General features: G+C 35.4%; 3 protein-coding genes across 7 annotated transcripts in view; 1 reads left to right on the top strand and 2 right to left on the bottom strand.

Annotated features, from left to right (window-relative positions):
* The window catches only part of LOC138690993 (esterase FE4-like), a 29,339-nt gene extending 8,590 nt beyond the window's left edge, over positions 1–20,749 (bottom strand). Inside the window, exons 1-8 of one of the 3 annotated variants that reach the window (XM_069812615.1) lie at positions 20,384–20,749; positions 18,355–18,516; positions 17,660–17,797; positions 11,890–12,046; positions 7,805–7,990; positions 6,471–6,670; positions 5,186–5,357; positions 695–867 (exon numbers count right to left, since the gene is read on the bottom strand). In XM_069812615.1, the coding sequence (XP_069668716.1) occupies positions 695–867; positions 5,186–5,357; positions 6,471–6,670; positions 7,805–7,990; positions 11,890–12,046; positions 17,660–17,797; positions 18,355–18,516; positions 20,384–20,485 (1,290 nt within the window). In that variant the 5' untranslated portion in view covers positions 20,486–20,749. Of the gene's footprint in view, positions 1–694; positions 868–5,185; positions 5,358–6,470; positions 6,671–7,804; positions 7,991–11,889; positions 12,047–17,659; positions 17,798–18,354; positions 18,517–18,716; positions 18,747–20,383 lie in introns of those variants that run through there. The other 2 variants (XM_069812617.1, XM_069812616.1) reach the window with 2 other exon arrangements.
* Positions 14,040–15,176, top strand: LOC138716175 (myb/SANT-like DNA-binding domain-containing protein 3). The gene is made up of 2 exons (XM_069849015.1): positions 14,040–14,323; positions 14,838–15,176. Exons 1-2 carry the CDS (start codon positions 14,141–14,143, stop codon positions 15,174–15,176), a joined length of 522 nt encoding a protein of 173 aa, XP_069705116.1. The 5' UTR covers positions 14,040–14,140.
* An 840-nt stretch (positions 20,750–21,589) lies between the features above and the next one.
* Positions 21,590–27,510, bottom strand: part of LOC138690992 (coiled-coil domain-containing protein 177-like) — a 51,241-nt gene continuing 45,320 nt past the window's right edge. For all 3 annotated transcript variants that reach the window (XM_069812612.1, XM_069812614.1, XM_069812613.1), the window contains one exon: positions 21,590–26,976. In XM_069812612.1, coding sequence (XP_069668713.1) covers positions 26,853–26,976 — 124 coding nt within the window. In that variant the 3' untranslated portion in view covers positions 21,590–26,852. The remainder of the gene's footprint in view (positions 26,977–27,510) is intronic.

Below are 27,510 nucleotides of genomic sequence, written 5' to 3' on the forward strand. Positions count from 1 at the left end.
TCAACTTGAATTCTCAGAGAGGAAAAAGTATATCTACAAATTATATACAATGTAGTCACTTTTAAACATTCTCTATTATTAAAATCAATTGTAAGTTCGGCGTCAGCTCGTAGAATTGCCGGCAGATCAAGGATATTTCACTCACTACTACTGATGCTTCCAACCAACCCCAGGTTCAGAATTCTACTAGGATAGCACACTGCTATCCAGTTTCTCGTGCTAATGCTGGGAGAATATGTCATTCACCTACGAGTATTTTAACCTACGTCAACATTCAATGCATGCGCAGCTCTTGCTATTGTGAGACTCAGCACACTGTATAATTGTTTGCAACCTAACGCCATCTGTAAAATGAGCCAATTCGTAATGTTTTTACAGAATAATATTACTCGCGGTTACATCATCAACAGCATATTACAAGTGTGCTATAGCACAATAGCACAGTAGGACGAGTCACCCCTGGGTACTATATAATTTGCCTAAAACAGCAAAAGAGAACTACAGCAACAGTGCATCACTCATAGATGGAACAGTTGAGTCAATAGTGAAGCTCAAATATCATGACTGAATTAAAAAAATAATAATAAATAAAGAAACAAATTGCAACATCGTTTCAAATTGTACCTTACTGCAATTATGTGAAGTTGACGCCAATGCACATAGACACTAAAGGAACATTTGAGAAATTACATACTCTTGAATATTCGATTTTGGTGTCTTCATTGAAATGTTTCTTGCCAAAATAAAACTCTTTCATCTTATTTGAAATATTCTGAGAAAGATCTGTATCCATGTTAACTGGAACATCAATTGGCAGCAAACGCTGAAAATTTGCATCTAGTTTCTCAATAGCACTGTCAGTGAGACCTGAAATAAATCACACCTCATTAGAACCTTCAGAAAAAAATACCATCATGACATTTTATTTCTCTATTTATTTCACAGTGCTAGAGTCGACGGCATTTGGGAAGGTGGTTGTCTACTATATGAGCTGTTGCATTTCTGGCGTAGCTAACGAGAAAGACAGAGTATGGCACGAATCGGAGTCACAGGATTATCTTGGTCTAGTCATGGACATCATGACAATCGCCTAATATAAATACATGTTCAAAGTTTATGCTGAACTCGAATCACGCAAAGTAAAGGGGGCAGGAAAAAAAAAAACACGCACGCACACACACACAGATATACACATATATATATTTTTTTTCTGTTTTCTAAAAAAAAAAACAGCAGAAATATTTATGCCCACATGCATCAATGTCGGTTAGTGTAACCACCGGTTAAAATTGTCATCTAACCCCTGGTTAAGCATTTTTACAGTGGATCGACCTCGGTTACGACTTAAATAGGAGGTTAACCACAGTAATCTCTAACCGGCCATATTCGAGTCGTTAAAAGAGATAACCAGTGATTAGTAGAGCAAGTAAAGCAAAATGGCGGCCAGAGCCACAGATGTTTATTTTGAAGACGATTATTATTACACAGTACTTGAATTACTTGGATAGAGCGTGAGCGTGAAGATTCTTTAGTGGAAAGAGAGAATTCTTACGGGGAATTAGGTGACAGAAAATTTCAGGAGGGATTTCGTTTATCAAAATCTACAAATGGATCACTTGAAATAACACAAAAAGTCATATTTCTCCTATGGTTCGGCTGCTTGTATTACGATTCTATGTAACTGTTATTTTCTGTATTTTAAGAGGGAATACTCGAATATCTCTTTCTCTATGTCACTGGCTAAACAAAGAGAGGTTATGGATGGATCATAGGATAATGAACAGTTCCCTCGTGTAAATGAGGTCCTTGATCGTATACACATTCCTATTAATCATCTGCATCCTTTTCCTTTATAGATATTCCATCTTTTTATATAATATATTTAAATTCTAGTAATTAAGTCTAGCGACACTTCAACCACACAATGGCATATAATCATTTTTGCATTCAATTTTCTATTTTGTACGATTTTAACCTAACAGCAAAGAAATGCAACTCGCAAATATAACAGCGCCCAAAGGCAAACAAATGCAAAGCGAAAATGTAGAACACGTTCATTTCGATGTAGAACGGAGTGAGCACAGTCATTTTTAGACGTTGACTATTATCTTTGCAGCAGTATGGATGCTTTCCTTTAGTCATTTTGTAGAAACAGTACACCAGCATAGATTTCACTCTGGTTAAATGAGGTGTCAGCTAGCCATGTTTAAGTAATCTGTGATTATGAATGGTGCACACAAATTACATTTTAGCCACTGTTACTGTTTAACCGTCGTTTCATAATCTACGATTACTGCATTTTTAACCGATGTTGATACACTTCGCCATTAGACTGAAGACAAATCATGACTATTTAGCAGTACACCTCTGCGAAATAAATATCTCCACTTCTGAGGAATGTACCGTACTTTCTGCCAATTGGCATTCATACCGTCCTCTCTGTAGATTGAAAACTCAAAAAAGTTTCATATCCATTGTTCAAGAATTAAAACAGAAAATCAATATCCCGAATTTAAAAGAAAACTTACAAATTAAACCAAACCCTTTAACTCTATTAAATACAGAATATAATCTAAGAAATACTGAAATCAGAAGTAAACACTGAAATACTGAAACAATTGTCTTTAGAGACAATTAATATTAGGTACCCTCCACAAAACTGGCTTCATTTATACACTGACGGATCCTTGATCTCCAGAGAACAAGGTGCCGGTGCAGGTGTTACGTGCTGTCTCTTCTCACTTTATAGATCTCTTGGATATGGAACAACAAGTTTTGATGGTGAAATCATTGCAATAAGTGAATGTCTCAGGAATCTTCTATGCCACATCAATAAATTTAGGAATGCAGTTATAGTGTCAGATTCCAAAGCAGCTATTCTACCAATCTCTCTAAACACACACCTTCATCTCAAACAGCAGAAATAACTAAAATGCTCTCTCAATTAATATCACTCAATAAAAGAATTGTATTCCAATGGATACCATCCATTGTGGAATCCTGGGAAACAAGAATGCGGATGCTTTAGCAAAGAAGGGCAGCACTGCTACTTACAGACCTCTTACTAAATCTACGTATTACTCTGTGAAGAGATTTATTAAATCTACATAGTTAGACTTCAACAAACAAAATTTGATAACTCAATCCCAAGGGAAAAAAATGGAACTCTCTGCATCAAAATCCACAGTTAATTCCCGATTTACCACGAAAATCGTCTGTAGCTGCATTTAGATTGGCAACAGGCCATGATTGTTTGGCCAAACACCTGCATAGAATTTGAATATATCAGTCCCCTAACTGTCCATTGTGCAACTCAAACCAAGAAATGGATTCGGAACACCTCAAAATCTGTGCTTCAGTGGCTGGTCATGATAATATCTTTGAAAAATATTGGAGTGCAAGAGATCAAATGACTTTATTGTCAAATGCCTGGCATTAGAAAACAACAACAACTTTCTGCCAACAGCAGGGACAACAATGAATGGCGACCACCTTCTTAGCTGCAGGAAACTTGATGCTAAACAACAGCAGACAGCCAACTTGGCTAAACTGTACTGGACAGCAAGATTCCAAATGAACTAGAAGATTTCAGTTTGAAGGCCACTGGAAGAAAAAGATGAAGAAGAAAAGTTCTAAGAAACAAAGGAATTGCTATATTAAACTCCTGTTTAACATGCATTTATATATAAACTTGTTCAATGTTGGCCATGTTATGACTAAGAATGTGACGTCACGCCGTAGCCTGTCTTTCTCGGTAGCCATGATTTCTGGTATGTGATGTCAGAAGCTTGTACAGTACAACCAAACTGAATCAGTCAGTAACAAGTGCTTCCCAAGCTCGTTTGTTCACGTGCGAGTATTTTAATACATTGAATAAACAAATCTAACATAATAATAATAATGATTTATTTAACCTGGCAGAGTTAAGGCCATATGGCCTTCTCTAATACTCAACCAGGAGTAAAAACTGTGTTACAAAAAACACTACAAATTTACAAAGTACACTACAATTTTATACACAAAACTGAATAAGATAATAATAATAAAATGTAAACAACAAGTAAGAAGAAATCAGACATAATATATAACATACAGAAAGAAAGAAAAAAGCATAATAAAATGTGAACAGAGGTCAAAATAAATGAGGCATACAAAGTATAAAAAAATAAGACAATTATTGATGATAATAATAATAATAATAATAATAATAATAATAATAATAATAATAATAATAATAATGATAAAAATAATACCTAATAATAATAATAATAATAATAATAATAATAATAATAATAATAATAATAATAATAATAATAGGCTTAATAGTAATAATAATACTAATAGTAGTAATAAAATAGTGCAGTACAAAGCATACAATGAATACAATATTTTTAAGTACACACAGTAAGGAAAATTATGATTACATATAGCTCAACTTATCACATTAGAGATATACCATTATCGGAAAATATGAAAACAAAAATATAAAATAAGTTAAATATCACTAGAACATAAAAAAAAAATTGTGAATACGTGGAAACATGCAATACAATACTTGTCATAATAGTAAGTTAGTTTGGCAACTCGTCATAAGATAATTTTCTAACTTGGATTTGAAAGATTTCAATGTTCGGCAGCCCTTGACTTCAGGCGGCAGAGAGTTCCAGTGACGAGAGGTAGCAACAGTGAAAGATGAGGAATACAGAGATGATGTGTGAAGTGGAATTTCTAGCTTGTTATCACGTTGTGATCGAGTATTAATATTATGATAGCGAGAGAGAGTATGAAAACGAGCGCATAAATAATAGGGGGATGAAGTGTGCATAATTCGATATAAGAGAGAAAGTGAGTGCAGATTTCTCCTCTCATGTAATCCAAGCCATGACAACTTCTCGAAAGAAGGTGAGATATGATCATAGTATCGAACATTACAAATAAAGCGGATGCACGTATTATGAACACGCTGTAGTTTCTGAGCGGAATCACTCCTGAGATCACTGAACAAGTACAAGATAAATAAATGGAAGGAGAGACTGTAAAAAGACAAGTACTGCACAGGCAAGTGCGGGAACTAGTGTTTAACATGTATAATTATCTAATCTAAAAAAAAATAGAGCTGTCTGAATTATCGCGAATTCCGAATTAGTGACATTTCAATGTATTATATTTATGATGAATTAAATACCTTGAAGATGTATTAAGCCTTCCTGCGAGTTGACTCCAGTTATAAATGGGACATGCTGGAATTTTCCTGCACTGATCAATTCTTGAGGATGTGCTGGTAGAAAAGTTTCTTGATCTCCAGCAACAGTTTCCACAGTTGGTAAAAATATAAATGCTACCATCCTCAGCCTTTCCTATACAAGGATACACAGGTAAGTTATTTACAGTGTTAGTGGAGTTCTGCCATAGAGACTGTCTTTCATCCTCTCTATCCCTAGGGTTGCCACTTCTCTTCAAACTTTCAACTGTAAACTGTAATTACGGTATGTTTATGCTCGACCATGCCGAAATGTAGTAATCATACACCTGGTAGCAGTCCTTTAATGCATGTCATTAAAATACACCTATTCATTAAAGTTCAGGTTTTCGATTATTCTCAGATATGCAATCGAAAGACAATGAGGGAAACGTCACGGAGGCTGGAAATCCAATACTGTCACAGAAGGTTATGTTCTGTTACTATAATAATTAGCGTTAATTGTAAATAATACTCAAATAAATTCAATTTGTCATCTCGTTTTTCAATTCTAAATCAATTTCCAGGTTATACATTCTCTACATCACATCAAGGTCAATGACATTATTGTTCCTTGGAAAAAATCAATACTTTCACGTCTGCGCACATCTCACAATTCACGAGCTATGAACAAGGCCACTTACGATCTTCTGTCAGATACAAATAAAATGAATACTTCTGAATAATTTCAAGTTAGAAATATGGTCGAGCATAAAAAGTCGTATGAAACTTGCCTATAATGGTAATTAAGATGCTCATATGAAAATTATGAAACTCGCTTGTGCTCATTTCATAAACAAACATACTCGCGCCTTAATTACTATCATTATAGGCTCGTTGCATAATGTACTGTTAAAGAACATGTGTAACAAGTATGAACATCGAGTACAAGAGAGCTTAGCTCCACATTTTAACACCGAAAGTCAAGTAATGGGTTGGTCACTGGGTACAGGTGGATTTGAAAATGGTTCTGTAAGACCACAGTAATGCGAACAAAGTAAACTGTTTGAGAAAAACAAACTTCAAGCTGTGCAATTTACTTATCTTGTTCATCTTATGAAAATAACTTGGATTAAATGTTCCCCATTACAATTTAAAAACTTGTGTAATCTCCCACGTAAGATATGACTATGTACAGAATATTTAAAAATTAAGGTCTGTCATATATCTATGCAATTTTCAGCTCACAGCCTCCACTGAAATCTAGTTGAATCATGCAATGAGGACTTACCATTGGTGACACTGCTTTGTAAGTAGCTTCCACAATTTTTTCTGCTGGAACTTTCTGAAGAAAATCAAGTAACTCGTCTGTATTGCTTCTCGTGAAGCCCAATACTTCCCCCAGCCGAAATGCCTTGTCCTTCGTAGATTTCGTCAGGGCCCACCAATGATGAGCAGTTCCACTCTGAGAAATACCACGATGGAACAAACCTGCGATTTTAACAGTCGCTATTATTACTGTCACAAATGATTAGAAGAAAGCTGAACTAAACTATAATGATGCTAAAATAGCAGTGATCATAGTGGTAGTGATAGTGGTAGTACTAGTAGTAGTAGTAGTAGTAGTAGTAGTAGTAGTAGCAGCATCAGCAGCAGTAGTAGTATCAGCAACAGTAGCAGTAGTAGTAGTAGTAGTAGTAGTAGTAGTAGTAGTAGCAGCAGCAGTAGTAGTAGTAGTAGTAGTAGCAGCAGCAGTAGTAGTAGTAGTAGTAGTATCAGCAGTAGTAGCATCAGCAGCAGTAGTAGTAGTAGTAGTAGTAGCATCAGCAGTAGTAGTAGCAGTAGTAGTAGTAGCATCAGCAGCAGTAGTAGTATCAGCAGTAGTAGCAACAGTAGTAGTAGTAGTTAGCAGCAGTAGTAGCAGCATCAGCAGCAGTAGTAGTATCAGCAACAGTAGCAGTAGTAGTAGTAGTAGTAGCAGCAGCAGTAGTAGTAGTAGTAGTAGTAGTAGCAGCAGCAGTAGTAGTAGTAGTAGTAGTAGCAGTAGTAGTAGTAGTAGCATCAGCAGCAATAGTAGTATCAGCAGTAGTAGCAACAGTAGTAGTACTAGTAGTAGTAGCATCAGCAGCAGTAGTAGTATCAGCAGTAGTAGCAACAGTAGCAGTAGTAGTAGTATCAGCAGTAGCAGTAGTATCAGCAGTAGCAGTAGTAGTAGTAGTAGTAGTAGTAGCAGTATCAGCAGCAGCTGTAGTAGTAGTAGTAGCAGTAGTAGTAGTAGCAGTAGCAGTAGCAGTAGTAGTAGTAGTAGTAGTAGTAGTAATTAAATGTTGGCTGAAACAGCTGACCGAATGGACCAATTTGCATGAAAATTTGTGGAGAGATTCTCTGAACTGTAAACATTTCTTTAATATTAAAAACGAAAAATCGAATTTTTCAACAAAACTTAAGTACTTTCTCGACATACTGTAAGAAGTATGCATCATGTATCATGGGCACAACATGAAAGATAAGTTTCCGTACATGGCTCTGGAGATGCTGTGAGTGGTAAGGAACCCAGTCTGGAGGAAGCAATGATCAGTTGTCTCGAAATGGCTACTAAGTATCAAACAGAGATTTCGTAGTTACCTTTAGACATGGGTGACAACATGTGGTAATTGACGCTAGAAGCTCCAGCACTCTCGCCAAAGAGTGTGACATTTGCCGGATCTCCACCGAACTCGGCAATGTTCTGCTGAACCCACCGTAAGGCCATAACTTGATCCTTCAGACCAGCGTTGCCAGGAACTTTTTCATTTTCCAGGCACAAAAAACCTACACGAAAAAGAACATGTAATATTATCAGACCTCTAGATTTAACATTATGGTTGGTTGGGTGAAGCAGTTGATGATGATGTCAATCACTCTCTTGTCCTCCGGAAGACTGGAAAACTGAGTAAACATTGAACAGTGAAGAAGATGATCTTGGTCCATATCTTCATTAAGATTACAGAGAGGGCATGTAGGAGATTCTGTAATACCAATTCCTTGTAAATGTTTATTTAGGCAATCATGGCTTGTAAGCAATCTTAATGTTGACACTGCAGATTTTTTAAATTGGTTATTTTAAGATGCTTTATCAACTGCTATGGTTATACAGCGTCTGACTGAGATGAAGGTGATAATGCCAGTCCAATGCCGAAAGTTACCAGCATTTTGCTCTTATTGGGTTGAGAGAAAACTCCGGAAAAAACCTCAACCAGGTAACATGTCCCAACTAGGATTTGAACCCGGGCCCCTCTCATTTCATGGTCAGGCGTCCTAACCGTTACTCCACAGCAGTGGAGAAGTTCAGTTATTAATGTACTGCATAATAACTTTCACTTTTGTTTTCCATTTGCTTTAGAAGCATTGTAATTTTCAATATTAGGCCCTAAGTTATTATATTCTAATCTTACTATTCTTTTATAAAGTGGTAAGTTAGTATCATCTCCTTGTTAGCAGAAGAGGAGATGATACGAAGAAATTTGCTACTGGAGCTAGAAGACAGCTGTGAGCAGTATGAGATGAAGTTAAATGCAAAGAAGACGAAGACAATGGTTATCGGAAGAACAATAAAGAAGGTAAACGTGAGAATTCGAAATGAGGCAGTGGAACAAGTGGACAGCTACAAATATTTCCAGTGTACTATAACTGCAGGGAACGGATTTATATGGACTAAAAATATATGAAATATGTAAATATATATGTAGTTATTTTTACCAAAATATGGAATTAAATATGGATTTTTACCAAAATATGGAATTAAATATGGACTTAAAATTATAAAAAAATGACTATGTACGTTAAATATTGGTACATTTTAATCAAACTAAACAAAAAATATAATGGACGTACCTTATCTTCCAATGTAGTTTCAACAAAACACAATTTTTATTGTCTGTTACCATAACAATAGGTTACAAACATTTCTTTCAAGTGCTGAAAAGTGAATCTTCTTCTATTGTCTCTGAGGATAGATTTATACTGACTAAAAGAGCGTTCGACGTCACAAGAAGTAACTGGTACATAATTCAATTTCACAATGTCTGCTGGGGATAAGTCCAAGTTAATCTTCACTGTTGATTCACCACTCATCACAGCAACAACCTTTTGTAGTTCTTCATATCCAGGGTTTTTTGAAAGTACAGTGTCCACCTTAGCTCTTACTGCATCTGCAACTTTACCTCTACCACGATTCAGTTGTTCCACAGTACTATTTATAATTTCAAAACTTTCAGATAGTGAAAGGTGCCTATTTTGGAGACTTTTGAGCGTTTTTATGATGCATGAAAATGTATGCTGAATGTGAGCTAAGTCATTCTTCACACTTATGTCACAGGTAACTGTTTTCGCAGTATCAATTGAGACTGCATCTTCAGAGTCCAATGCAAGGAGAACATTGTTAATAGAGTCTATATGTTCGGCATAATATTCAACTGCTTCTAGCCATGTACCCCATCTAGTTAAAATTGGCTTTGGTGGCAATGGAATTTCAGGGTACATTTCTTTCAACACGTTAACTCTACTGGGAGCTTTGAGAAATACTTTTTTCACTGATGAAATCAACAAATCTACTTTAGGGAAATTGTCTCTGACCACTTCTGCCACACGATGAAATGCATGCGCCACACAAGTAAAATGAGTCAATTTAGGATATACAACAGATAATGCTTGTCCAGCTTTGACCATATAAGGGGCAGCATCGCTAATAAAGAATAACACATTATCGTACATAATACCCTTTGGCCACAGGATACCCATAGCTTCGTTGAACAGTTTAACTATAGTTTTGTTATTGCACTTTTCTAGAACATCACAATGTAAAAGAATTCGTTCAGAATATTGTTCACTTAACAAACCGATAACTACATTACCAACAAGTCTACCTTCTTTGTCGGGAGTCTCATCAATGGAAACCCAAATTGAACTATCTTTAATTTCATCTCTTATCTTCTGTATTGTCTCATCGTAGATGGATGGAGCATACGTCTTCCTAAGTGTTGACTCATCCGGGATTGTATGTTGAGTATATTTTTCAAGGAATTCCCTGAAGACCTTATTCTTTAGTTTGTAGAGAGGAATATCAGCAGAGATGAGAGAACGGCACAGGTCGATGTTAAACTCAGATCTTACATTCGATGTTGTTGGTTGTGTTAAAAACAATTGTCTCTGCTTGGAATTTAGTTGTTTGTTGGCCTGATGTTTACTAGTTGTAATGTGTTGTTGCACCAGGAACTTTTGTGTAGATGATACTGCACACTGACACAAATTACAAAATAATATTTTATTGTCAGTTGATAAACCATCTTCTTTAAATTCTGAAATGTAACTTGTTAGTTTTGATTTTAAATTGACTGAATGACGTACTTTTGGCATATTTACCGTCTTTATAGTATGATTTACAAAACTGAACCTATGTGTACTCTGACTGGCATTTAACTGTTGAGCTGCACAACTGAAGTCTGTTAAAAATTTTAAATTAAATTAATACAGTTTTGTAACTTACTTTCCCATTGTTGATAGGACTGCTAATTTTCAAATAACTCTGATGTTAAAGGGATTACTGAACATGTGTTTAAATCTCTATTGTTGAAATGTATTTTTAAAAGTTAATGGAATTTTGTTTTGTTTTATTGTTAAACCTAATATAATATGGACTGTTTTATATGAAATATGGAAAATATATGGAAATTAACGAAAATATGTACTAAACTCTAAAATATGGAAAAATATGGAAAATAAAAGTAGGATTTTTCAACCCTACACATTGTGAAACATAAAGATAATGCAAAATATAAATTATATTAGCTTTATAAGTAAATATGTATTTACATATAAATCCTTTCCCTGACTATAAGTAATAACATGAGCTACTGTCAAGAAGTCAAAAGGAGGATAGCAATGGCAAAGGAAGCTTTAACAGAAAAAGGAGCATGTTCTGCGGACCTCTGGAAAACGAAGTAAGGAAGAGATTAGTGAAGTGTTTTGTGTGAAATGTGACACTGTATGGGACAGAAACATGGACATTACGACGAAGTGCAGAGAAACGGCTAGAAGCATTTGAAATGTGAGAAGAATGGAGCATGTGAAATGGACACACAGAATAAGAAATGAAGCTTTGCTAGAAAGAGTGGGTGAAAAAGAAATTGGCTATGTCACTGGCTAAGAATAAACTACCTACTGAAGGATGTATTAGAAGGAATGGTGAATGGGAGAAAAGTTCGGGGCAGAAGAAGATATCAGATGATAGACAACATTAAGAGAAATGAATTGTAAGTGGAGACTAAGAGGAAGGCAGAAATAGGAAAGATTGGAGAATGCTGGGTTTGTAGTGAATGACTTGCCCTTCGGCAGAAAACAATGAATTAATTAATTAATCAATTAACAGATTAATGAGTATGTACCAGAGTCTCGTTTATAAACTGGTTTGTTGAGCCTAATTGGGATCGTGATTGACATGACTTTTTCTTCCCCCCCCCCACATATTTGTTTTTCTTCATTTTTTTTATTGATGAATGTAAAGCATTTGTATAATGTGAATTAAGGCCTTTGATATGTGCTTGTCATGTATGGGAATTTATTTTTTAATGTTATGGATTGTTTATTATAACAGTTAATTTACTCAGAAATTAATTAATTAAGAAGACTTAAAAGTAAACATCCATCAAGCAATGAACACACTATGTACATACCTAGTGGTCCCAGACGATAATTAATCGTAACTACAACAACATCCTCCGCTACTAAGTAATCAGGTCCATACAAATCAGTGTTACCAGACCCTGATAAAAAGCCCCCTCCATGAAGCCAGACCATAACTGGCAGCAAAGATCCTTCTGAGCCAGGTTTCTGCCAAATAGAGTAGGTATATTTAAGACAAACTAGTTTCGATAGTATCAATATAACATCAATAAAAGAATTAAAGATAAATCTAACTCGAGAGGAACCTGAAAAAAATAGTCATTAAACCGAGTGATGGCATGTGAAAAGATGCTAATCCTTTCACAAAGAAAGACCTAAAATGATTGTAAAAACTTTGAAATTATTTGTGACAAGAAATTAATATGTACATTTTATGCTTGTAGAAAAGCAGTATTGAAATTCAATGCCAGCAAGAATTGTACAACAAATTTTGCAATCAGAAAGCAAACATAATCTGAACCACTACTAACTAGAGGACTGTGATTGCCTGCACAATAGATAGAGATCTTGTACTATGACATTATATCCATTTTCAGATGCCTCACGAAAAGAATTATTTACAAAAACCTTTCTTATTTATTCAGCAATGAAGATATATTTTAATCAAACCATGTCACTTTCCCCCTTAATTACGAATCATAGAATCTTTGTGTCATAGAATATGTCTCAGTGAAACATACAGCAGAGTCCGTATAGGTCAGTTTCTATCTGATGCTTTTCCAATTCACTGCGGGCTAAAGCAGGGAGATGCACTATCACCTTTACTTTTTAACTTCGCTCTAGAATATGCCATTAGGAAAGTTCAGGATAACAGGCAGGGTTTGGAATTGAACGGGTTACATCAGCTTCTTGTCTATGCAGATGACGTGAATATGTTAGGAGAAAATACACAAACGATTAGGGAAAACACGGAAATTTTACTTGAAGCAAGTAAAGCAATCGGTTTGGAAGTAAATTCCGAAAAGACAAAGTATATGATTATGTCTCGTGACCAGAATATTGTACGAAATGGAAATATAAAAATTGGAAATTTATCCTTCGAAGGGGTGGAAAAATTCAAATATCTTCGAGCAACAGTAACAAATATAAATGACACTCGGGAGGAAATTAAACGCAAAATAAATATGGGAAATGTGTGTTATTATTCGGTTGAGAAGCTCTTATCATCCAGTCTGCTGTCCAAAAATCTGAAAGTTAGAATTTATAAAACAGTTATATTACCAGTTCTTCTGTATGGTTGTGAAACTTGGACTCTCACTTTGAGAGAGGAACATAGGTTAAGGGTGTTTGAGAATAAGGTGCTTAGGAAAATATTTGGGGCTAAGCGGGATGAAGTTACAGGAGAATGGAGAAAGTTACACAACACATAACTGCACGCATTGTATTCTTCACCTAACATAATTATGAACTTAAAATCCAGACGTTTGAGATGGGCAGGGCATGTAGCACATATGGGCGAATCCAGAAATGCATATAGAGTGTTAGTTGGGAAACCGGAGGGAAAAAGACCTTTAGGGAGGCCGAGACGTAGATGAAAGGATAATATTAAAATGGATTTGAGGGAGGTGGGATGTGATGATAGAGACTGGATTAATCTTGCACAGGATAGGGACCGATGGCGAGCTTATGTGAGGGTGGCAATGAACCTTCGGGTTCCTTAAAAGCCATTTGTAAGTAAGTAAGAATCTATTTTATAGAATAAAAACACAGCACATTTCCCATTCACAATTTATGCATAAATAAGTTTGTTATACTGATTACGTTAAATGTGACAATGTTATTTATGTTTCCACAACAACTCAATCCAGAACACAGGTCACACCTTTAAAACCCAGAACAATCCTGGGAAATCCAGTATGTCTGGCAACCCTGCCCTGATACCTAGACTCTGTTCTTAGGCCCGGTTGCAGAAACGCAAAGCAAATCAGGTTGTGATCGGAGATTACTTGATGTCTTGTTTACTTGACTGACAGATCGAGTTGCAGGAAAGTTAATATACGATCAGATTGCTGTGGTCAACAGATTGTCGATTTGACTGAGAAATACCTACGGCAACAGCGCCATATAGCTCGCAATACAACCTTCAGCTGTTTAACAGCAGTAAATGAACGTTTGTTTATTATACGCTTTGAGGTTAGAACATCAAGATGTCAATGAGCGATTCCAATAAAAAAAAAACCAAGGGGCCCAAATTTTAGCTCCATTGACAGAGCTCTGCTATTAAATATAGTGGAGGGATATATGAACATAATTGAAAACAAAAAAACGGATGCAGTTTGGTCAAAAGAAAAAGAAAAGGCGTGGGCAGACATTGCTGTCGATTTTAATGGGTGTTCGTCTGAGGGCGAAAGGACTGCTACCCAGTTAAAAACTGCATACGAGAATTACAAAAGAAGAATAAAAAAGGCAGCAGCAGATGATAAGGTACGTATGTCTATTTACAGTTTGATAAAAAGGGTTGTACTGACTAACTGTAATTTCTGCTATTGTTGGCTGTGCTCTAGTTATACAGATGTAAAACAAAAATTATTGTGGGCCTAATCAGTGCTCTACTTTGGTGAAAGGATATGGGAATGGTGTATTTGTATTTATTTATCTATTTCCTTTATAGTTTACTGCAGATTACATAGGTCAATCAGAATACATAATTTCAGCCATAATTAGTTCAAGCCAGTTTAATTAATAATAGCAGGTTGAGTCGCATAATACAGTGGGGGATGGTTGAAAAAAATACTGTATTTTAAATCAACAAACCAATCTCTTCATAATTTATTAAACCTCAGTACTTAAACAATTACAACCTATTTCCATTAGGAGTGTTTAATCAGATATATTTTAAAAATAAATTTCACTACAGGGATTTCATTACAATATTACTACTATTGATTAAAAAGTTTTTATTTTATGGTAAACATATATGTGTTTATTCTATTTTCAGGCTGAGTTGCACAAAACAGGCGGGGGATCATTCAAGAGGAAGTTAGATGTAGATGGGGAGCGGCTTATAGCCAAACTCCATCACAACTTCACACCTCTTTGTAATCCGTGCGACAGCGATGGCCAGTACCAGGTCATTGAAGACGTAGACGCTGATCCTGTTTCCTATATTGAATCAGTGGAAACGTATTTTGATGGTCCTCTGCCTGTCATGAGTGTTGAAGAGGTACAGACGGAATCTCATGAAGAGGTGGTAGCTCATGAGACTGTTCTATCACCTTCGCAGTCTCCATCTGTAAATATACCAGAAGCAATTCCAACAGCAGGCCTTCAACAATAGATGCAGATTACAAGTACGCCTACTGCACGAAAACACAAAAGAAACAGGATGGAAGACTACACAAGTAGTAAAGTGGACTTTAATGATTTAAGGTGCCGCCTTCTGTTGGAGAAACACAGCATGGAGATGAAAATATTGAAAACAAGCCTTAAGGTTGCGAGAGTGGAATTAGAAATAAAAAAAGCTATTTTGGCTAATGAATTTAAAAATTAAGTTGCTTCTTTGAAAATAACCTTGTATTGTTTTACTTACCTTTCTGCCATTTCTGTGAAGTGTGTATTTATTAAAGCAGTCCTGACAACATGTCCTCCATTTCCTCTTCCTCTTCCTCTGAATAATGCTTGTTCTCTTTCAGCTTCGGGGTAGAATCTTCGTACCAAGTCTTCGTCTGGAGGTGGGGGTTCAGTTTCTCCATGCTCTAACAGTAGGTTATGTAGGACAAAACATGCCATAATACACTCAAGTGTTGTTGATTGCTGCCTTCTCAGCTTGAACCGGAGACCCATTGATAAGCATGGAAATCTTCTTTTAACAACTCCAAATGCTCTTTCTATACAACTTCGTGTTTGTATGTGAGTTGTGTTGTAGAGTTCCTCTGGTTCAGTCCTTGGGTTAGAGAGAGGTGTCAGCAGAAAATTAGAGCAGGAATAGCCGCCATCGCCTAACAGGATTCCATTTTCCATTTCTCCATTCACAAACTGAGCAAGTAACCTGCTCATGAGGAATATCGTGCTGTCATGTGTGGAACCTTGCCAACGTGCCACTACATTCCAAAACAATAATGAAGATGTGCACATAGCCTGCACATTTATCGAAAAGAAACCTTTTCTGTTCCGATAGAGTTCAGCATTATTCCCACCAGGTGATATGATAGGGATATGGGTGCAATCTATACAACCAATTACTCGTGGGAATTCAGATATTGCTGAAAATTCTCTTTGAATCTCAAGACGTTCCCTCGCAGAATTTGGAGGCTTTATATAAGTCTGTGCTAATAAAGCTAGTTCATGGGTAACTTCTCTCACCACTCTGCTGATAGTAGATTTATGCACCCCTACAATATCACCCAAGACTATCTGAAAGGTACCAGTTGCATAATACCTTAACGTAATTAAAAGCTGGTTCATTGGAGACAGAGGATAGTTTCTGTTAGTCTGTTTACATATATTTCTTTCGATTTTCGAAAGTACCATACAACAAGATTCTTTACTTAACCTAAATCGTTTTTCAAACTCCTTCTCTTGAAACATAAAATATAACTCGTCTCGTCTTTGTATATTTCGTTGCCTTAACAATATTTCTTCCTCATGCCTTTCAAAAATTTCTTCATCTGAAGAATCCATAGCACAATATTTTCGAAAATAATATAGAATTAACCTATAAATGCAACATATGACACAAACTTGATCGGAGAATCACTATTTGACCAGCAGAAAATTGCTGATCAAATCTGACGACAGTTTGATCGCCGATCAAATACTGATTGCTGTTTCTGCAACAAGAAAGTAACTGATTGCCGGTCAAACTCCGATTAAACGTCGATCAAAGTCCGATCATAAATGATTAACGTTTCTGCAACTGGGCATTAATGTAACATATGTCATGTCATTAGCCAAACTATACAGCATGCACGTGCTAATTCATGTACTATGATAGTAAAGTGAATCATGGTCAATAATTTAGTAGAGTAATATATTTGTATTCCCGTATTTGTTGACATCAGTTTTTTCCTTGGGTGATTTATAATTTTTATATACTTATTAAAAAAAACGAAAAACGAAAGAGACGGTTAAACAAAAAAAAAAAAAAAAAAAACGGATAACTGGGGAACAGAAAATCGGGGTTCTACTGTACAGCCATTTTCTATGACCTAACATTACTGTAAATATTTTTTCACTCAAGGATATGCATGCAGATTACATTAGTTCCTTAGCATTCATACACTACACAAGTTTGAGTGCCAGATCATCAATTCTACAATGAGATCAGTGCAACTTACTCACACACTTCCTTTCACAACTGAAAGAGACTAAAAAGACAATCTTCAATTACATATTTTATGCTTGCAATGTTTGTTACTATGCCACTTGATCTAAATGAGGGGTTGGAAAGCAATGGTGGATCATTAATGTTTAGATGAGGGGTTTGGACTTTTTCCATTGCTGGTTGTCACAATCAAAAAATTAAGACATAACGTTTCGAAGGGTGGTTCTCCCTTCGTCTTCAGGTGGAAGGAAGGAGAGAAAGGAAAAAACCTACTGTTGGGATCGTTACGTACAGCTATTCTGTACATAACAATCCCAACAGTAGGTTTTTTTCCTTTCTCTCCTTCCTTCCACCTGAAGACGAAGGGAGAACCACCCTTCGAAACGTTATGTCTTAATTTTTTGATTGTGACAACCAGCAATGGAAAAAGTCCAAACCCCTCACCTAAACACTATGCCACTTGTTATCATTCCAATGTCCTTTGTAAATTTGCAAACCTTTGGAGTGTAAACATTGAGGAACAGGCAGTCTTCACTCCCCCTTATGGCTTGTAGCATCAAATCCTTCTGAAGAGAAATATTACCCTCTTTGCAAGCATCTCTGACACCAGTCCACGGCTCTGGAGGCAGGGGAGCCTGAAACATCATGCAGTGTGCTGAATTACGACTGAGTAACATATTCTTAAAAGCTATAGTGAAGTGGCTGCAAAAACATTTTAATTTAATTCGGAAAGAAGGAAGGAGAGTATTTATGTGGATAGAATTCAATCAAGATGGATATTCCTACTTAAGGATCGTAATCATCAATGAGACTTTGAAAAAAGTAGGCCTACAACGTCACCATTTTCCTATTCACAGTCGGCACTTTGAAGAAAGTAAGAGCTTAATTTTTAAAATCGGTGCTGAATGTCCCACATTTTTTCTGATGGTTCTGGAAACCTTAATCTTAAATCTTTCTTGATGTTCCAACTTCAATTAATAGTAGTGTAATAAAAGTTCTTTCAGTTAATAGGCTTTAATAAGCTAAAAACATGTACACCTTGTTGAAAACAATTGTTTGTAACCATAACAACGAACATTTGAATACGACCTTAACAACAGACAATATTTATCACGTGCTACAAGTAGTATATCAATCAATCAATATTCACAGTTTTGCGCACTGTATTAGACAATGAGTCAAATAATGTTACCTTGAATCTGAGAGGCCCTATTGGAGGTCTGGCATAAGGTATTCCACTGAAACTGTAATATTTAAAACCACGTTTTGTTATCTTCAGTTTTCCTTTTAGTGCACCTTGCTTTATACTGGCAGACACTGTGTCGGACATATTTCTTCTGAATATGCCAAAAACCTGAAGACACATATCAAGTATTCAGTATTCATTTATTAGTTGTCAATAGACTTGTATACAAGTTTCTGACATTGTCAAAATCTTAAAGCTACATAAAAGCTTAAAATTATAAATTAGTAACGGTATATTAAAATTATACATAATAACTGAAAAATTAAATCTGAATAAGTTTTCCTACTAAACTTAATAGATAGGCTTACACTTCTACCAGACATAAGTTAAGTTAAAAGTTCCCTAGCCTACATAAATTAATTCAGTGCATTATTTACAAGAAATCAACAACGAAAACAGTGAATTGGCATTACATGTTTATCTTGTTATTCACATAAATCTTGATTATAGCATTTCCTGTGAAGTCGTAACAGAAAGATAATAAAATATGCAAGTCATTTAGCATGTCTCCTACTTTTGCCATTATAAATAGATTGCTCTTCGTCATATCCTTTATTTTTGTTTAATTTTCCATTACTGCCACATTTTTGACATAGTGACCAAATTACTTTGATCCAACAGAGAACACCGTCCAAAAATCTAGATTGACAGCAACATAGGCCTATCTTTCATATTCAATCCATGCACATACTGTTCATCATATTCTCCTTGTAAATATCTTACACTAGATTTTCATAATTGCATTTAAACTAAATCTGTTTATACTTTCACTTCTATTTGTTTAAAAGCTTGTAAACAATACAATATAATTTGTCATCTTCTCGACTGTCTTGTTAATATTTCACATTATACTGGGTATGTTACATTCTATTTTAATTAACACTGCTCTTACCATCTTTCCAACTCGTATTATATTCTTTACTAACGTTTTTAAACCTAATTTTATTTAATTGTGAATAATAATAGGCTATATTTTGTATATGTAAAGATTTTAGCATATTTTATAGGGTACCAGGTCCTGCTCTTATCACCTTTCCAACTCATATTATATTCTTTACTAACGTTTTTAAACCTAATTTTATTTAATTGTGAATAATATTAGCCTATATTTTGCATATGCATCTAGTGTAAAGATTTTAGCATATCCTATACCAGGTCCTACTGGTCTACGGGACTGAAATGAACGAACAGACGAATGAATGGGCCAATCAATCTATAGTTAAGTTATATTGGTAATTTCATAGAAGCGGTGTACTAGGAACAAAGGCAAACCATGAAGCCTATCTTAAGGTGCATCTACATGGTTCAATTTTCCACGTATTTGCGCATGCAATCTGGAGAGAATATTGAAAAAATCACAAGATGAAAACGAACGTTCAATTAAGATGCATGCAGATTTTGTGTCTAAACGGTGTGCATTCATAAACGTCATTTCCACTACGTATATATATTAATAAATAAATATTAAATATCAATCCAATACTTAAGCCTATTTGAAACTAGCGCTGAGATAGTTCCCGTGATTTCGTAAATGAAAATCGTTGAATTTATGGCGAATTTATAATGGTTTTGGTAGGAGATGTAATTGATCGTATATGGAAGGTATAGCAAAAGCCTAAACTAGCCAAACCTAACCTGTCACAGATTCGTATATGCAAGGTGTAAAAGCGGAGTACAAAGGAAACTACCTCAGCGCTAGTTTAGCCGAAAGTTTCATTCTAATGCTTCTTCAGCTTATTCATTCACCTTCCTGTTCTCCATATTACCATGATAATGAATACGTTTATAAACGTACGTAAGAGCGAATTAAATAAAATTCCTTTTTTATAACTAGGTACATTACGTGCATTTTAATGAAAGTGAAAAGAAAGCTCAACACAAGTACGTTATCGTGGCACTCAGAAATTGGGAATCCCAGAAATTATTCCTACAGTGTATATTTCTTTCAAAAAGTGTTCAACATAACCTATCTTACCTCATTCGATATTAAAGTTGGGTGTCGCTTCATGGAATAAGTTACTTTCTGAGAAACGCTTCGTATATAATCGCAAAATACGTATTTTCTGTTACCCCACATCTGTCTGTATGCTTAAATTATTACGAACTATTACCAAATCCACATTATCAATGCTACCGCATTATTCAACGCCTTATAAATTGAATAACCTGAATTTTGGACCCACCGATTTCTACAAATGACCAATCACCACTTGACTTTTAACGAAGTTCAATTGTCCCAGCATTGCCAACGTACAAGTTCTATAATGACACACGTCCGCCTTAAATGAATAAACTGAATATAACATAAATGGCTTAAGATTACCGGCGTAACTGAGACGGAAGACGCGTTCGCCTTATGATCAAGGACTGTGATAGGCTCGATTTCCGAGTGGGTTGATTACTTGGTTGAGGTTTTCTCTAGTAAGGCGAATGTCGGGTAATCCCGTCCCACGCCGAATCCTTGCCTCATCTCGCCAAATACAGTCTCCTTCTCAACAATTTCATAGACGCTAAATAACCTAGCACGGTAGTTGATACAGTGTCGTTAAATAACAAGAAGAGATTCTTGCGTATCGAGGTTGATGCAAAATGGCAAAAATCCAAGAGTACAAAAGCCCTCTCGCCCTTTCTTTCTTTCTTTGTTTATCTGAAGACGAATGAAGAACCAACCTGCGTAATATTTACCAGTGATGAAGTCCAAACTACATCTATTCCGAAATGCTTCGACTCATCTTGCTGAACAACAACTTGCTTTCACCAATGCTAGATTACATCGAATTTGATACAGCGGCATTAAATAAGTGATTAAAAAACTAAAACTAACCTAAGCAAACCAAAACCATTTGCATTAGGTTAACACCTCTAAGGAAGGGAATGGTGGGAGAGATGATTTGCATGTAAGTAGATCTTGATTTCACCATGGTGATCAGTAGGGACTGAATTATCATCCACACAACCCCTGTATAGAGGAATAAAAATAAATGCATTTACAACTGATTTCCTTTCTTTATACAGTATGTTGTGAAGCACAGGCACCAGAAGGTGCAGCAATTATCTACAACAGGAGCTGTCTGATAACACTTCATTCCATACTCTTCGTGAATATTCTACAGGATGATTCAAAAGACGCCATACATAGCAGTTTTGTTAGGAATGTGGTTACAAAATATGTTTAAACAAATTACTGAACACACTTTTATTCATTTATTTATCTGATTTTGAGACTACGTGAGATTAAATACATCTATACAAATAGTTTAAGGCCCTTGTACAAACCAGGCTACTAAAAGCACACTTCATGTCTATTTTATTGTTAAACAAGTTCCAAAGTTTTGTTATTTACCTTCTGATTGGCTCTAGCGCATCCTGGACTAGAGTAGTGCCTGAAACTACTGCAGTACACAATGGGCTGAAGCGTGGCACACTGAGAATGTTGTTGGAAGTTCCAGCATATGATCTACGGTCGTAATTACTAAAAGCTTTAAGGAAAAACTGACTGAATGCTCAAAACTGTGGATAGTATTCACATTGATTTCTTAATGCTCTGTGAGGTTCAACATAAAAAAGGGGATCCCCTCTCTTTTGCTATAGGTCAGGAAGTGTGAAAAGTGAAAAGTATAAATCAGCTTATATGATTATGGTCTTTGCCTGTGTCCTCCATTTAGGCCATATTGCATCTCTCACACAGATCTATAACTTTCTATAAATTAAACCTAAAGATTTACTTACAATCAGTCTTTTATACTACAATTTCTTATTATCTTCGCTTCTTTTGTAACTATTGGTGAAAAAGCGCCATATGTAATTTCTTTCTTTCATTATCCTGTACAAGCTATCTTATGGTTTGCCATCTTTTTTATTGAACTTGTCAACAAATGACAGTCGCTTGAAAAGCTAGCCACAAAAAAACTACCAGATAACTTCTTGTAACAGTTTGGGTCTGTTCATTTATAATTTAGTCCACTGTCCAGCCTACAGCAAGGATTACCGTATGGTAAGTAGACAGCCCAAAACTTAGATTGACAAGTTTAATCCTTTTAAGATTCTCAGAAATCAAAGAATATTTCACAAGGCATTAGCTCCAGATGAGGATCATCATCTACACATGATATTACTGGTGACACCTATGACTTGTAGGCGACAATGACCTATCAGTATACTTGTCACCATATTTATGCCTCTGTTTATAAGAGAGAATACAAATACAGATATCGTTGGTCAGACTTCAAGAAGAACAATGGAAAAGTGCAGCAAAACAGAACAAAAAGAAAGACACTGAAAGACATTCCAGTAGTAATTCTGATGTGAGAAGTGTATAAAGTATCATCAAGTAAACAAACGTTTTACATACTGTATAATAACTTGAAAACTCAAACAATCCAAGCTTTATGAAATTTTAAACAATATCGGTCCAGTTGTTTGGGATAGCCATGCATAATGGACAAAATACAGTAGCAGATCCTTCAGTTTTGGTAAATACAACAGTGATGATGGAATCTGTATTATATGAATAACATTCGGTACTCACTCTCCACACAGTAGCTGGTGGAAGTGTTATCCATCTTATGTGATACGGTACATAATTGACGTTGCATTATTCACAGAACTTACTTAACTGAACCTTACTTACAAATGGTTTTTACAGAACCAGGAGGTTCACTACCAACCTCATAAGCCCACCATTGGTCCCTATCCTGAGCAAGATTAATCCAGTTTCTAACATCATATCACACCTTCCTCAAATCCATTTTAATACTATCCTCCCATCTACGTCTGGGCCAGTATTGTTTTTCACATGGAACTGGGCAGCCAGGAAGTTTACATCTCAAATTTCCTTTGTTCTGTCACATGTTTTCTTTTTCCGTATCCATGTTTTCAAAATGTGTACACGTTCAAACACTGAATAAGTAACCACTGCAAAACATAACACAACGTAATAAATTTCACTTATCCTTAGCTGAGTCATTGCGTGCCTTTTATGCCAGCTATCAAGAGCAGACTACAGATTGGCACAGGTAATTTCGAGGGATGGGAATTCACCATTCTCTCTCTCTTGACACGTACACAAAAAGAGCTGATGTCTGAAAGATAACAAACACCAGTCAAGAGTGATAAAATAAGCTAAGCATTAGGGGATTCTCACCAACCATACAGATAAGAGAAGACGAACTTGTGAGAAAAGGCAAATCGGTATTTTTTTGTGGTTAGTCATAAAACAGGAATGTCCAATATTGAAACATACATACGTAAAAACAAGTATGGCAGAACAAGGAAAAACTTTAGATGTAAATTCCCTGACCACTCAGTTTCGTGTAGAAAAATAATACTAGATTTAGTAAATAAGTTTAATGAAAGAGGTTCTGTAATGTTAGTGTTTGAATTATGTACCACTATCACTCAAGATGGACAACACTTCCAGCAGCTACTGTGAGGAGGATGAGTATTGAATGTCATTAATATAATATAGTACGTAAATTTCAGTTCAGAGAGGAACTGTGAGTTCGTGGATGCAATCAGTAATGGTAGAAGGGAGACCTGCTGCTGATCGGCTGACAGAAATACGGGGAACATTTGCTGAGACTCACTGTATCTTAACTAACACATAAAATTCGAGCAATCTCTACAAACCTTGGGAACATTCGAAGAGGTTTCCGACCTTTATTTATTTATTTGTGTAATATAGGAATACAGTGACTGAAGTTAGGTCGAGAACTCTCAAAGAGTAGAGGATCCCCCATTTGGTAAGCCTCAATTACTATCAATGTCTATCACTGTGACAATTAAATCTCATAATCAGGCACATCTTGAAATTACAACACAAATAAAGGAATCTGAATTTGTCTACATCTCTTTAAGGAATGTTGATAATCAGTCTGTAGTAAAATATTATCCCTAATGAACGGCACCTCCTTGAAGCACCTTTCTGGGCAATTAAACAACATGATGTGGCCATTTAGATAGGACTGACGTCGAACCTGCACCACTGGAAGGCTTGCATATCATGAGAAGAACACTAATTGGCAATATGTCTGCTCTTCATTTACCAGAACTTTGGCATTTTCACAGACAGTCTTAGTTAATTAACGTTAACTATGACTATCTGACGATCAGAGGCGGCTCTAAAGCTTGCGAGGCATTAGAAAAAGAATCATACGTGAAGTCAATGAGGAGAAAATATATTAATTTTTAATTAAATCTTTTCACTACAATGTAACAAAATATTTGATGGACACATCGTACCAGTACTATTGCATAACTTTATTTTCAATAATGGAGTAAATTCATCTACAGAGTGAGTGAAGTGTATGAAACATTGATTACAAATTGAGTATCTCCGTGGAATAATGTTGGATGTAACACCACAGTCTACTATATACAGTCGCGAAGCTCAATATGTAGTAAAAATGCAAACATGGATAGTTGCCTACCACTAGGATCGCTACTATCGCCTCATCATCGCAGATCTCTCTCCTAGCAGACGACAAAATATGTTACACTTTCGTTGTGTTCTTTTGGAAAAATTAACACCTTCCTTCCATTATTGAAATATTAAATGCATAAAGTTAATTTATTATTTTAATGAAGTATATTAAATTCCATAAACTCGAAGATACCTGCAAGAAATACGTTAATATAATTTTTGTTTGTGCAAAACGAACTGAAATTTACTATAATCGCTTCACTCATTCAAGATTATAGCGATAATTAACTATAAAACCAATAAATATTAATTTGCATTTCCCTTTACAACAATAATAATGGAAATATGAATTAATGGAGTAACTTACGTGTACCGGTACTTGTAGTGTAGGCTTACGTAGTTAACAAAGTGGGATGAGGTTAAGCAATAATAATCACACCAGAATTGGAAATAAAACGTGATCAATAAATTTTATTGTAACAGACTTTTTCTACGTCTCTAGTAAAGCAACAAATAAAAATAACAACAAAATTAACAGCTATATTTAAAAACATATCCTTTGAAAAAAAAAGTAGGCCTAAGCAATAATAATCCCACCAGAATTCAAAATAAAACGTGATCAATAAATTTCATTAAAACAAACTTAATTTTTCTTTGTCTTTAGTAAAATAACACATAAAAATAATAACAAATTAATAGCTACAATTAAAAATATATCCTCTGAAAAAAAAAAGTAGACCTAACCTTTATTTCTCTGGAAATTTAGCAGCCTAAGTGACAGAACTTTAACCAGTATCTAATGTCCTTTCGGTTAGACTGAAACATTTCATTGTGAAATTTAAGGATATAATGTATTCTAACAGTCACAAAGAACTTTAAAATTAAGAGTTTTGTTTCTGCACAGCATTCTTGTGGAAACCCAGCAATCTTTCTGAATCTTTTGGAAATCGGAAAAAGGATAACTCTGGCCTCTTTCTCTTACTGTTGCTACAATTTATAGCACTACAAACGTCTCCTCCTTGTCCCATATTATTATTCCAATTATTATATTTTAGCCATTAACATTTTCATTACAACCAATAACGAACATTTCACAAGCATCAATGTGAAATACGCAACGAGCTAGCACTTGATAGAAATACGACACAGTCCAAAGTCGACCATGGACAGTCTATTGTTTCTAGTTGCTAATCGCTTAGAGCGCTTTATCACGAGATTTGCAAAAAAACACCTCAAGCTTCGCGACTGTATATAGTAGACTGTGGTAACATTTGGGCAACATGTTACATCCAACCTTTTTCCACAGAGGTATACTCAATTGTTAACTTATAGTTTTGAGTTGTTTGGAGGGAAGCTGCAAAGAAGTTGGAAATTTAATCAGTGATACTTACATACTGTAAGTGTTAAAAGTGTATATATGAAAATGAAAATTAAAAAGTTGTAAGCAATGTCTCATGTGTTTTTACTCACCCTGTATAATGGAACAATAATCTAATTGTAAGCCAAGTCTAATGAAGAGAATCGTGAATGATGACTACCTCTGTTGACACAGTTAAGCTTCTTTATCAATTTAAATTTTAAGAAAGCAGTATACATTTCTCCTTTTTTTGTTCACTGACTAAACATTGTGAGTTCCTGTGTATGTCACAAGCAATGGAAAGAGTTCAAGCTACATCTTTTATGAGATCATTGGATCACATAAGTAGTTCCTGCAGTAACTTGAACTGAAATAGTTCATCTCAGTCTTCTTCATTACAGATTAAATACTGTGAAGAAATCATGGAAATTCCAGAAAATTCTAATTTTCTAGCAGTACATTTTCTAGCCTCAACTATTTTCAGAACTATCAATTTTATAGTTGTGAAAAAAAAAATATCGCATAGATAACAGGGGAAGGGAATATTATAACTTGGAGCCATTTTATTCAGCTGATGTAGAGCCACCTCTTTTCTTGATGATCTAAATACAAAATGAATAAAAAAACTACTTATAGCATAAAAATAACGACATTTTAACAACAGTATCAACCAAGAAAAATGTTGGATCTGGTCATTGGAGGGCTTGCAGTTGGAGGACGTCCAGTAACTCTCATTTCCAGAGCAACACGCGCCACCTTGCGGTCAAACGTTTCTGGGGACAGGGTCCTCCTGTAAAATAACTTGAAGTCAATCACTCCCTGACTTTTGAATAACTCCTCATATATTTTTTGCTCAAAGTTACAATCTATAAGAAAAACATTTATATGTGACTGTACTAAATTTTCAGAACGAACTGTTGCTATAACACAGATTTAACTGTTTCAATTATAGTCAGTTCGTTAACACAGCAGATTTAAGGAATGTAACACATATGAGTGAATTCAGATATGCATATAGAGTGTTAGTTGGGAGGCCGGAGGGAAAAAGACCTTTGAGGAGGCCGAGACATAGATGGGAGGATAATATTAAAATGGATTTGAGGGAGATGAGAAATGATTGTAGAGACTGGATTAATCTGGCTCAGGATAGGGATCGTTGTTGGGCTTATGTGAGAGCGGCAATGAACCTCCAGGTTCCTCAAAAGCATTTATAAGTAACAGTGGTAATGGAATTTCTATTGTGGTATATGTTACAGACACAAACCTGCAAAAAGGTACGCTTTTTCAGCTATTGATATGACTGACAGCTACCGTAATCAACCAA

Source organism: Periplaneta americana, chromosome 16 (assembly GCF_040183065.1).
Source record: "Periplaneta americana isolate PAMFEO1 chromosome 16, P.americana_PAMFEO1_priV1, whole genome shotgun sequence".
Taxonomy (NCBI): Eukaryota; Metazoa; Arthropoda; class Insecta; order Blattodea; family Blattidae; genus Periplaneta; species Periplaneta americana.